We start from the raw sequence: 12,820 nt of genomic DNA on the forward strand, positions 1-12,820 counted from the left end.
AATAAGACCTGGGCTAGAATAGTAACAGCGGCAAAAGAAAGAGGAGACAGATTTCAGACACCCAGCACAGAGGCAGGGTCCAGGTGACCTGGCAACCGATGGGCAGTGGAAGATAAGACAGGGAAGAATCAAAGATGACTCAGAGCTTTCCAGCTCTGGGTGACTGCAAGGCCAGAGGCATCATTAGAGAGAGAGTTCGGGGGGAGGGGCTGGTTTGGAATTGCAGTTGATTATTTCAGCATTAGCTCATTCAGTTGAGGTGCTGGCGGAACTTCTACATAGAGGCTACAGGAAGCAGGTGGAAAGTCAAAAGCTGTGGAAAGAGGACAATACTAGAGAAAAAGATGTGGTATCTATCTGTTTGGGGGTCAATGCCACAAGTAGATGGGCTTTCCAAGAAAATACTAAAAAAAAAAAAAAAAAAAAAAAAAAATTAAGGAAAACCTGCATTTAGGCATTGACCAAATAGCTGCATAAATCTGGCTTTAAATAGACAGACGTCCAAGAACTGAAAACTGGAAGCTACGAAAGCCACATGAACAGGGGCAAGGAGAAGCATCAGGGAAAGGGAAGTGTTGCTAGGTACCTGTCTGTCTCTGTTGCATGCACACACACACGCGCACACACACACACGCACACATATCCCTCCATATTTCCTCCCATCACCTCAGGGAAGTATAAGGATAGCACCAACCATGTAGTAACCTTAGATATGGAGAAATGTAAACTCTGTTTCTTAACCTCATAGAGAAAACATCAAGGCCCCTTTCCTCATAGGCAGGTTCCAAGCCCTTGGATAAACCTCTGTCCTGGGCATGAAAAAGATAGGAGGAATTCAGATGAGCCACTCAGCAAAGAAAATGTCAACTCCTCCCCCTGCAGGAACTCCCCTTGCAGAGCTCCACCCTAGGCCAAAAACCAGAGCCCTCCCTTCTGACACGGCTCCTGAGCACTGGAGGGAACGAGGCAATGCCTTGGCCTCTGAGGGATTAAGCCTGTCATAACTGAATGACAGCCCTTTAACAACTGGAGCTCTGACCGGGACATGGTGGGGTGCATACTCAGCAATCAGCTGCACCCACATTAACTCATCTGCCTGTGACCTTCAGCTCCATACCCTGAACCAGCAAATTCCCAAAAGCCACGGCCCGGGCCCTTCCACAGCTCTAACTCTGAGGCCTGATGATCACACCCAGTCACCCTCTAGGGCTCAGAGCGCTCCCCTCTCTAAATCCACCCCTCCCAGGATAGGGGCAAATTTGAGATGTTTATCTTCACAAAGATAGCTCACAGAGAAACTGAGGCAGAATGGGGGATGGGGTAACAAGATTGGAACGCAGAAATCCTGACTCCTAAAGCATATAATTCACCCACTAGATGGCAGTATCTCCTAAAAACAGCCCATAAACCATAATAAGGGTTGAAAACGCCTTCATGTAATAATAGCCAGCATTTAAGCAGCATCAGCTCTCTGCTAGGCATTTGATCCAGATTATATCATGTAGTTATGATAACAATTCCATGAGTTACTCTATTGCTATCACTACTTTATAGCATTTGCCTAGTGCCAAAAAGCTAGCAACAGACCCTATGCTCTTAACTATCATACTTTCATTGCCTCTCAATTGATCTGTATTTTTAAACATGTAGTATATACTCAAACCTTGAAATAATCAATCTACAGTTTTTCTTTTAAAGACACCAAAAGTCATTCCCTTAGAATTCAGAGGTCAGCAAACTTTCCTTTTTTCTTTCTTTTTTTTTTGAGACAGAGTCTCACTTTATAGCCCAGGCTGGAGTGCAGTGGTACAATCTTGACTCACTGCAACCTCCATCTCCCAGGCCCCGGTTCAAGCAATTCTCCTGCCTCAGCCTCCCAAGTAGCTGGGATTACAGGCATGTGCCACCACGCCCAGCTAATTTTTGTATTTTTAGTAGAGACGGGGTTTCACCATGTTGGCCAGGCTGGTCTTGAACTCCTCGTGATCCGTCTGCCTCAGCCTCCCAAAGTGCTGGGATTACAGGTGTGAGCCACCATGGCCGGCCAGCAAACTTTTTCTATGAAGGATTAGATAGTTCTGTTTGCGGGGCCATATGATCTCTGTCCCAACTACCCACAGTTCTGCCATCCCAGTGTGAAAGTAGCCATAGACATATGCAAATGAATGGGCACTGGTGTGTTCCAATACAACTATTTACAAAAACAGGCAGCAGGCCAGATTTGGCCGAGGACTGCCAACCCCTAGATTTACGTCATCGTATGTGACCTTGCAAGAGCTTGGTGAAGCAAGACTAAAACAAGTGAAGCAGCCCGGACTCACCATTTGCCCAAGGTTATCCAAGCAATTCGTATTGAGTCAGAATTAATGTCCAGTCTCCCCACTCCCAATCCTGTGTCCCACTTTACATATTAGCACAGAGGCATAAAGGAGATCAAAGCCCGAAAACCCTAGAAGCGTGACTTGGTAGAAAGAGTAACGTATTGATTGTTGAGAAATCTGAGTGTAGTCCAGACTCTTCTACCAATATTGCTCTGTGACCCTCTCCATTTGAGGGCCCAGTCTCCTCATCCATAAAACAAAAGAGGTATGCCTAGCTCTAAGTGATGCCTTAGGCCAAGGACCTGTGACACAGTCTGGCTCTGCTCCACGATTTGCCCTGCCCCACCCAACACTCACTTGACAGCAGTGGTGAGGCGCAGCGGCCTGACGCCGGGCGTGGCAAAGCGCAGAGTGTTCATGTAAGCCACGTGCTGCAGGGCATGGTTGAAGGTCTCCACATCATCCCCCTCCAGGGTGAGCAGGGACTGTGAGGGGTTCACGTGGACCTGGGCCCCAGATACAGATACAGCTGAGAGCAGGGCCAGGAGGTGGGAGAGGAAGGGAGCAGAGCTAGAGGGGTAGGGCAAGGGGGAGGGGCGGGGAGCATGCGGGGAAGAACAGGGCTAGAGGATGGGGCAATACCTTCATGCCTTTGCCCAGGCTCTCGAAATCCCTATAGTCCAGCCCCTCCCGACATGCATAGAGGCACTCGATGACCTCACGGCTCTCCAGGCGACCTGAGCGCACACTGAAACCAGCCAGGTAGCCATGGAAATAGTGGTGGATCGGCAAAGGGTCTCCTAGGGTGGGAACACAGGAGCAGGACAGAAGGTGAGAAGAGAGGAGGATGGAAAAGGATGAAGGCTGAGAGAAAGGGAAAGGAGAGAAAGAGCAAAAGAGTCGAGAAAGAAAACAAAAAGGAGAAATGTGGAAACAAAAAAAAAAGGAAAAGAAATGAGAGGTGAAGGAGAAGTGGAGATAAGAGGGGAGGCTGGAGAAGGGAGAAAATGAGACAAAAGAAGACAGAATAAAGCCGGGGAGAAGAAAAAGGGTGAAAAGTAGAAGCAACAAAGATGAGAGGGAGGAAGAAAAGGAAACAGGACCAACAGGAGGAAAGAGTCAAAACAAGGAGGAAGCGGGAGGTGGCAGGAGAGGACGCCTTTCCAGACATGCAGGGAGACCAGGATGGATGTGAGCGAGCTTCACAGATGCCCAGATCTGACTCCTGACTCCTGCCACCTCCCTTCTGCCATATGGAAAGCCACCAAGAGAGCCCCATTCTTCATTCTTCATTCTGTGGGCTGGACAGGACACCCAGAACCCAGCCGAGCTGCCTCTGGCCTTACCACTCCAGGAGCCTCCGCCCTGCTGTATTTCTTGGAGACTCTGCCACCTGGTGGCCTAGGAGGCTGCCACAGGCTGGATAGGATTTGGGGTGGAAAAGGGATCTTAGAAGAGAAAGTGAGGATGAGAACTCTCTAGTCTCCAGTTCTTACACACAGAGTACCTTGGGTGATGTCTGTACTGTTGTCTCCCTTTTCCTTCTCTTTGTTCTTCTCCTCTGGGGATAAAAAAAAAAAAAAAAAAAAAAAAAAAAAAAAAAAAAAAAAAAAAAAAAAAAAAAAAAACCAGTGGTGATGAGTTCAGGGATGTGGAGAGATTGACAGGGAGGAATGAGACGTCTTCCTCTCATCCCCATGAGTGCTCTCATGTTCACATGGGACTCTGACCCTCCCGTGTATAAACTGCAACCTCTAAGCTCAACCCCAACCCTTCTTTTGTCATGTCCCAAACTCTCCAGCCTCTGTTAGAGACAAACCCCCAAATACGATACACTGCTGAGGAAACACGTGGGCTCTGGTAAGACAGGCAGGCACATGTGCACACACACACTCCCAAGAGGAGAAAAGTTTTTTAATGGCTTAAAAGTTGAAAGACTGAGGACACTCTAAGGGATTACTCTCCTTAAGCAGGGGAACAGGCTATGGAAGTCATCATCGCTTTGATGGAACAAAGTGGAAACGGGCTGGAGTTACAGAGAGTCTGGGGATGCCTGAGAAATTAATTCCTCCGAGTCAGAGGTGATGACCCATTGGATTAGTGCGAGATATGGGAGGGAGGCTGTGGTCCCTTCCATGGAGATCCTCAGAGTCACCCTGCCCGGCTGCAGAGAGATGCATGAGGTGGCCCCAGCCGCCGCGTCAGACTGCCCTCGCTCCTCACCAGCCTACCTCCCTTCCCAAATCCTAAACCACTGGAGTCTTCACTGAGAAGACTCAGAGGGACTTACCAGTCCAGCAGGCCCCAATCATGAGAGCAGGCTCCCTTCGGGGCGGGTGGATGAGGCCATTGTCATGGATGAGGGCAGGGTCGAAGGAGATGCCATCGGTGTAGAGTGTGACTGTGGGGAACTCGAGGTTCAGAGCGTAGTGGTGCCACTCATCATCACAGACCTAGGCGAGTAGGGTAGGGGCAAGAGCCTCTCAGGTAATTCCTCTTCAGAGAGCTAACCCCAGGCACTGCCCCGTCTCCTGGGAGACAGGGGACGGTCCCTTTATTCCCAGTTCTACCAATAGGGCTTACTAGTGCTTTGCTGCCTACCCAGCTCAAGGAATAACATCCTTGTCCAAAATCTACCAGGTAATCAGCCTAGTAGCAAAGATTCCACTCTTCAGGGAAAATTAAAGCTATAAATATTCCTAAGAGGCGTAACACACTGTCATGAATAAATTTCCCCCCAAAACTTATGTATTACGTATGTATGTAAGGCACTGGAAACTCTAGAGATGGGGTTTCCTTCTGTCCCCCAGGCTGGAGTACAGTGATGCAATCATAGCTCACTGAAGCCTCAAACTCCTGGGCTCAAGCAATCCTCCCACCTCAGCCTCTGGGGTAGCTGGGACTACAGGTATGTGCCACCACATCCAGCTAATTTTTTTATTTTTTAGAGATGAGCTCTCACTATGTTGCCTAGGCTGGTCTCAAACTCCTGGCCTCCAGTGATCCTCTCGGCCTCCCAAGTAGCTGGGATTACAGTTTATCTCTAGGGTAGCTTCTAACCCACCATTAAGCACTAAAATAAATATTGCTTCCCTTTGCAGTCTCTCCTAGGGCCAGCCAAGATGGAACGGGGGATGGTCAGAGGAAAAAGAGGCAGAGAGTACTCTGCCTCATCCAGTTCCAAATATTGGGGTTCCTCAAGGCTCAGACCTAGGCCCTCTTCTCTTTCCTCTCTACACTCTCTTCCTAGAAGTCACCTCATCTGTTGCCATGGGTTTGGGTACCATAGTTATACACTGGTAACTCCAAAATCTGCATCTCCAGCCCAGAATTCTCCTCTGAATGCCAGGTTCTCTGCTTGGATGTCCACAAGTATCTCACATTTAACACATGTAAGATGCAAGTCCATGCCCTTTCCCAACTCCCTCAGTTTCTCCCCAGGCAGTATAAATGCTCCATCATCCAACCAGCTGCTCAAGTGGCTGACACAGGAAACAACTTTGATCTTCCCTTTCCCTCAGCCTCCACATCCAGTCCATCAGCAGGTGCTGTTGATCCCAGGTCCAAACAGAGTTACAAGCTGCAGGTTTCTGTGCAGGACTCTCCGTCTCCATTGCCACACATCAGTCATGTCCCCAACCCCTTTCATGAAGACTGTTGCAACAGTCCTGTTTACTGTCTCCATTAGATATCTTCAATACATCCATCCCACAGTTGCCAAGGGGATCTTGTTAAAATGTAAATCTGGCCAGGCGCGGTGACTCACGCCTGTAATCCCAGCATTTTAAGAGGCCGAGGCAGGGGATCACAAGGTCAAGAGATCAAGACCATCCTGGCCAACATGGTGAAACCCCGTCTCTACTAAAAATACAAAAATTAGTTGTGCCTATAGTCCCAGCTACTAGGGAGGCTGAGGCAGGAGAATTGCTTGAACCCGGGAGGCAGAGGTTGCAGTGAGCCAAGATCACACCACTGCACTCCAGCCTAGTGACAGAGTGAGACTCCGTCTCAAAAAAGAAAAAAGAAAAAAAAATTTATATATATATATGTAAAAATCTGATCAGGTCATGCCTCTGCTTTAAATCCTTCAAAAAACACTTCCCATCTCTCATATGACAAAAATTGAGACTAACTCTGCTCAAAGAGTCCACTGTGCAACCTGATCACTGCCCATTTCTGCAACTTACCTCCAGCCTTGTTCACTGTACTCCAACCTCACTGGCCCTGTTTCCATGCTTGGGACATGCTGAGCTCTTTCTTGCCTCAGTGCCTTTGCATCTGCTCTTCCCTCTTCCTGGAACCTTCCCACTCTCTTCCCACAGGCAGCTGTTTCTCATCCTTTAGCGCTAGGCTTAAATTCCGCCTCAGTCAGGTCCCCCAGGAGCATCCAATCCAAGGTGACTTCTCCTCTCCTTGCCTCCCTCCATGCTCTGCCCCAGTCCCTTGCTTGCTACTTTCAGAGCATTTATCACAATTTATCGTTTTTACATGTCTATTTACTTTTTAAAAATTTATCTCCCCAACTAAAATGTAAGTTCAATGATGGCAAAGATTTTGTTTCATTCATTGTACCCCCAGAACCTAGCTGAATGACAGAGACTTAGTTGTGTTTAATAGATACTGGTTGATTAAATGAGATTGAATTAAAGAAAGATAGCAAGGGTGACATTATCAATATTTGCAACGTGTAGGCGGGGGGAGCAGAAATCAAGAAGCAGCAAATGGCAGACTGTCTCTTTAAAAGAGTGCCACAGACAGCAAAGCTTTTGTAGATAGCCCTAAATTATCTAGTTTATAAATTATCTGGGCACTTCTCTTTCTCTGTTCTGCTTTTTTTCTTTTGCCATTTGCTTACTCAGCCACTCCACTAGGACTTACAAGAGAAACAGAAGGAGTGAAAACTCAAATTAGTCCTCACTGGTCCTTGCGGTCAGCCTGGAGAATAAATAATAAAGAGGCTGCAACTCTTGGCTCAAGAGAGGATTTTAAATATTTTATCCATTTTTATTTATCCCTCCATAATCAGGGCTGATAATAGTGAGAATTAACATATACAGAGGGAGTGCTTTTCAGTCTACAAGGGTCTATTACATCATTTAATCCTAACGACTCTGGGATACAGAATTCTTTTTATCCCTATTTAACAGAGTTTTTTTTAACCCTGAAGTTTACACATATTAACAAAGATTTCATAGCCAGCAAATTCCCTTGGCAAGACTCAAACCCAATGTGTGTACCTCAGAATGACTTATCTTGATTACAACAGGCTAACTGCCTGAAAGTCAGGGACATATACTGTTAAAGTCCTATTTAAGAGAGAGATGGAATAAAACAGGGAGGAAATAGATGGTTGGTCGAGTTTGCTGTTAGTAGTCATTTGTTCTTTTTTTTTTTTTTTTAATCCAGAAGTGCTTTCTGCAGGGAACAAGCCTTGGGAAAAGGGAACAAGAGGACCTGGGAGTAGAATGGTCAGGGGCTGAAAGTGGAGAAGCAAAGAGAGCACAAGGGGAACCCAGAAAATGCTGACCCTGCCCAGAGAAGGTCCTTTCCTAAAAGTGAGTCACATCTACTCAGCCCTCGCAGGAGCCTGGCTCTGGCCTCACCTGCTCCAGCTTCCAGAGGAACTTGACTGGGCGGGCACTCTCAAGCAGGGGCCAGTAGAGGAAGGCAATCCTACAGCCGTGGACAGTCAGCGAGTAATGAGAGAAGCCATCCTCTGAGGGCACAGGAAGGGGACGGGGTCAAGTACAGAGGCTGAGGCCAGAACAAGTTCAAAGCAGCAGGAAGGAGAGGACGCTGGATTCTCTTAATCCTCTCTCATTCCCTCATTCTCTAGCGTTTCTCTCTCTCTCTCTCTCTCTCTCACACACACACACACACACACACACACACACACACACACTCCAGTCCAAGTGATAACTTGGGCTTCTGAGGCACCCTGGCTGGCTGAGGGGGGAGCGTCAGCGGGCCCACTCCCTCACCAGCTCTTCATCAGTCCTTTGGTTAATACATACATCATGGGTGACAACCCTTTTCAAAAGAGTTGTCAAGGTCAAGAGAAATGAGGTTGGAGAAGTGGCTAGAAATGAAAGAGCAGGTCAAGACTGAGCCCTCTCCAGTGGAGTAAGCCCTGCAGTTGAGGGAAGAACAGGGCTCGGAGATGGGGCCAACCAGTCCCAAAATGGGAAGATGAAAGAATGGGGCACACCATTACCCAGGCTTTCCCATTGCAATGGAGGGGTTTTAATGGGAGTGGAGATAGGGGGTGGGGGCAGCCTACCACATGGTGGGACACAGGGAAGTTGATTGGGCAACTGAAAATGAGAGTAGCAGCAAGGAATCCCATTGCACTCTGACGCAGTAGGATCCAACATGTCATGTTCGGGATAAAGCACAGAATCAAGGCATATCACACCTGGCACTTGCACCTCACAAATGAAGACAAGGGAAGTGACCTGTTCACAGTCACACAATGGGCAGTGACAGAGGCAGGAAAAGAAGCCAGTTTCCCTCTCTGGCTAGTGCCTGGAGGCGAGGCTCACCATTCTGGACAGTGTTACATACGATGGTTTCCTCTTCCTTCTTGCCCTTGTTGGGAGTTACGCCATGCTTCATCCAGAAGGACAGGGTGAAGTGGTCACTGAGGCTGTCCTGGGGCCCAGAACCCAGTCCACTGGGGCCACCCAGGGGCACCTGCACAGCCTGGGTGCCATTGAACCAGTAGATCAGGCTGCTGTCCTGGCTGTAGTGTACCGAGAGTCCTGCTGTCCAGTTGGCATTGGGGCCGGGCATGGGCAACAGATCCACCTCCCCAGTGGCAGCACCTGTGGGAGCCCCAGGAGGCACAAGTGTCAGAGCCAAGAAGCAGCAGATGGTGAAATGGGCAGGAGGCAGGGAAAGAGGGACTGATGGGAAAAGATTTCCTGCAGCATATCTCGCCACCTCTTGTGGCCTTTCAAAGACAAGAGAGGGATGAACTCTCTTCTAAGAGTATCTCTGCAGTGAACCCATTCTCCAGCTCTTCTCTCCCCACCATCGTTCCACCATGCATCTCATGACTGTCTGGTGCAACGACTATGCATTTTTGCCAAAGACATATGTACCTGCCTTTTGGGCCACAGAAGCTAACCATGTGTCACAACCTCTATGGATAAACACCTGAGGATGGCCAGAGGTGACATAAAGCAGAGTCTTGGAGAAGTTTGGACAGAGGTTAGATGGGAAGGGATGGGCCTGAGGCAGTGTTGGGAGCACACCTACCGCAGAGTTTCCGCAGCGCCCGCTCTGAATAGTTGTCACGGTCGCAGCCCTTGGCCACATGGCTGGTCTGCAGCTCTATGGTGGCCTGAATGTTCCAGAGTGGTTCATCACAGGTCTCCAGACGGATACCAGGGAACAAAGCCAAGCTCCCAGCGCCTGGTGCATATTCGATCCTTTTGTTCCAGCCTGCATGGGTGAGACAGAGAGGGCGATGGGGAGAGAGAAGGGTAAAGCAGCCTCCCTTCTCCATGCTCCTCTTGCCATGTCCATGGACAGTTTGGGACTCCTGGCAGGATGGCCCGGCTAGAGGAGATAGCTGCAAACCTGCCCCAATATCCTCCAAGCCCTAGCCTAGCCCCCATGATTGTCAGAAGGGACAGAAAGAGAGACGAAGAAAAAAGAGGATTCACAAGATGGGGCCCGGCGCTGAGCTCTCACCTTGCCAGCTGGGTTTACAGGTGGGCTTCACCTGAATCTCCACCTCGGCGTCATCTGCCGCCCGCTTCTTCCCACAGTCATAAGCCGTCACTGTAAACTTATAGAGCCTCTCACCACTGTACTGCAGCTTCTCTGTGTTCTCAATGTTCCCTGGGGTGGGGTCAGGAGGACAGAGCGTTAGAGCACTGGAGAAAGCCCAGGGCAGAGAGGGGAGGATGTGCGAGTTCATCGGGCAGCAGGCAGGTTAGGCAGCAAGACGCTGGGAAAAGGCGTCTGGGAAGGGAAGGCTCCATTTGGGAAGAAGGGTGAGGCAAGGGTCTGAGGAGTGAAAGTGGAGACTGGAACCCCGGGTTGTCCTGAGGGAGGTGGGTGCACAAGGGGAATTGGGTGGCCAGGGAAGCCAGGGGCGGACTCACCGTCGTTGTCAATGAGGAAAGGGGTGTTGGGTGTGAGAATCTCGTAGTAGCAGATCTGGCTGTACTGGGGGGAGCAGTCACCATCAATGGCTTCCACCCGCAGGATACGATCATACAGCTTTCCCTCTGTCACAGCCGCACGGTACAGCCGCTCCACAAACACTGGGGCAAACTCGTTCACATCGTTGACCCGCACGTGCACAGTGGCCCTGCACATACCAGAGGGGAGGAGGGATGGGGACACGTCAGCCAGCCTCGATATTATACATCGAGATACAGCCTTGATACAGCACACCGAGGTACAGCCTCGATACGGTACATCAAGATACAGCCTTGATATGACACACGGAGGGACAGATTCGATACAGTACACCGAGATACAGCTTCGATACTGTACACCAACGAACAGCCTCAATATGGGCACAACGAGATACAGCCTCAACACTGTACACCAAGGTACAGCCTCAACACGGTACACCCATATGCCAGAAAGGAGCAAGCAGGAATCCCGACCGGGAGCCAGAGCAGGAGGCAGCCTGCCCGTCTATCCCTGAGACTGAGGCAGCCAGCACGCTCCTCGCCACCCCACAGAGCACCAAGCTGCATCAGAGCCATGCCAGGGAGAGGACAACACCAGGGGGAGGGCCCAAAGAAAGGGGACTGAGGTAGGGGATAAGGAACAAGCCCCGGGGTACTCAGGAGCTGATTTTGATGACTTCTGTGCAGAATGCTATGGGTAAGGATGCCAAGAGGCGGGCTAAGGCATAAAATCCAGCAGGGCCTTCCTTCACAACAGTCAGCTCCAGGGGGATAACCGAGGAAGATGCAGAGTAAAAGCCAAATTAAAACCAGCCATAAGAAGGGAAATGGCATTTGTACAAAGGTCACAAGTCATCTGACACATCTGAAGAGCATGTGTGGGCAGCATTGGCTCCTGTGCATGTGGCCCCTCCGTAGTCATGCGCCAGGGCAAGCAGAGCTGGGTCAAGGCCCTTCATACTGAGCCCTGCCCCCAGCCAAGACGCCGGCTCCCAGGCCCCAGAGGCAAGGGTCCTATCTTCAAATGGGAAACTGAGTCACAAAGAGCATTTTTATCTCTAGTGTCTCTTAGTGGCTCAGGCATCCTGACTGAAGATCTTTCTCTTATTCTCAAACAAGAAGTTAGCTGGCAACAGGCGTAGGTGTCCCAGACCCGAGCCTCTTTCTTGCTACAACCATCCCCTGCCCACCCTCACCTAAAGCTATATGTATATGTTAGGGATCGTGTGTGTGGTATACACTGCAAATAGACTGGAGGGGGCAGTGGAAAGGAATCTGGATGCGTGCTGAGTGTATTCATCCTCTTCCTTCTTGCTCTCCTCCTCGTCATTACGCCCATGTACTGAGCCCTTCACTGTGTATCAGGCCCTGTGGCGCATGCTTTCAACACAAACCATCTCCTGGAATCTTCACAGCAACCTTATGAAGTAGGTGTCATCACAATCCCCATTTTACAGATAAGGAAAAGCAAGTCCAGAGAGGCTAGGCTGCCCAAGGTCACGAGAGGCAAAACCAAGATTAGATCCACTGAAGTCTACTGTACGTTTCTGTCACCTTGCCTGAAGGTCCCTAAATCCTAGGAACAGCAGGGGATGGGGTTCCCTAAGTCCTAGGAACAGCAGCGGATGGGGGTGGACATTCGATGACCGCACTGACAGAGGATGGTGGGCTTGGGAGAAGGGAGGAGGACCCCGCAACACATGGGGCAGGAGATAAGGACTTGCTCACTTGTGGGACTTCTTGGTGTTGGCCCCGTCGGGGCCCTCGCCACAGTCATAGGCCTGGATGGTGAAGGTGTGCTCCTTCTGGGCCTCGCAGTCCACAGGCTCCTTGGCCCGGATCAGCCCCTCTCCTGTCGCCTTGTCAAGGATCACGGCCTCAAAGGGCACCCCAGACCCATGGAGCCGGAAGCCACAGATCTCACCTGGCAAAGGGGAGAAGGGGAGGAGTGAGGCTGCTATGTCTCCTTCCCCACCCTCAGCCTCCCCACCTGGGGTCCAGCTCCACCTCTCCTCCCGAAGCCCTGTCCCTTCTCCTGTAGGCATAAAAGCATTAATGATCAAACACACAACTCCAAGCCCAGCTTCCCTGAGCAGCAACCTCCCAGAGCCTCCAGGCCTGAGATCTGACAAAATCATGATGTGTTTAACCCTTGCCTGGCCATGTCCTTTTCTGGCACCCCTGACTCAATCTCCATTCTTCAATGGAGCCCATTTCCCTCCTTGAGCCCACCTTTATTTTCCCAAGGCCTCTTCCCTTACTTTCTCATTGCTCCCAGGACCTTCCCTCCCTCCCTTGATTTTGGCCCTCCCACCCACTTTTCTCTGTCCTATCCTGCCTTGCCAT

General features: G+C 50.0%; 1 protein-coding gene across 1 annotated transcript in view; it reads right to left on the reverse strand.

Moving 5' to 3' along the window:
* LOC105484224 (calsyntenin 3) overlaps positions 1-12,820 on the reverse strand; it is a 28,012-nt gene that overhangs the window by 12,600 nt on the left and 2,592 nt on the right. Inside the window, exons 3-12 of the mRNA XM_011745675.2 lie at positions 12,203-12,398; positions 10,436-10,644; positions 10,020-10,169; positions 9,582-9,767; positions 8,864-9,145; positions 7,925-8,037; positions 4,612-4,774; positions 3,829-3,882; positions 2,964-3,121; positions 2,679-2,827 (exon numbers count right to left, since the gene is read on the reverse strand). Of these exons, the coding sequence (XP_011743977.2) occupies positions 2,679-2,827; positions 2,964-3,121; positions 3,829-3,882; positions 4,612-4,774; positions 7,925-8,037; positions 8,864-9,145; positions 9,582-9,767; positions 10,020-10,169; positions 10,436-10,644; positions 12,203-12,398 (1,660 nt within the window). The remainder of the gene's footprint in view (positions 1-2,678; positions 2,828-2,963; positions 3,122-3,828; positions 3,883-4,611; positions 4,775-7,924; positions 8,038-8,863; positions 9,146-9,581; positions 9,768-10,019; positions 10,170-10,435; positions 10,645-12,202; positions 12,399-12,820) is intronic.

This window comes from Macaca nemestrina, chromosome 10 (genome assembly GCF_043159975.1).
Source record: "Macaca nemestrina isolate mMacNem1 chromosome 10, mMacNem.hap1, whole genome shotgun sequence".
NCBI classification, from domain to species: Eukaryota; Metazoa; Chordata; class Mammalia; order Primates; family Cercopithecidae; genus Macaca; species Macaca nemestrina.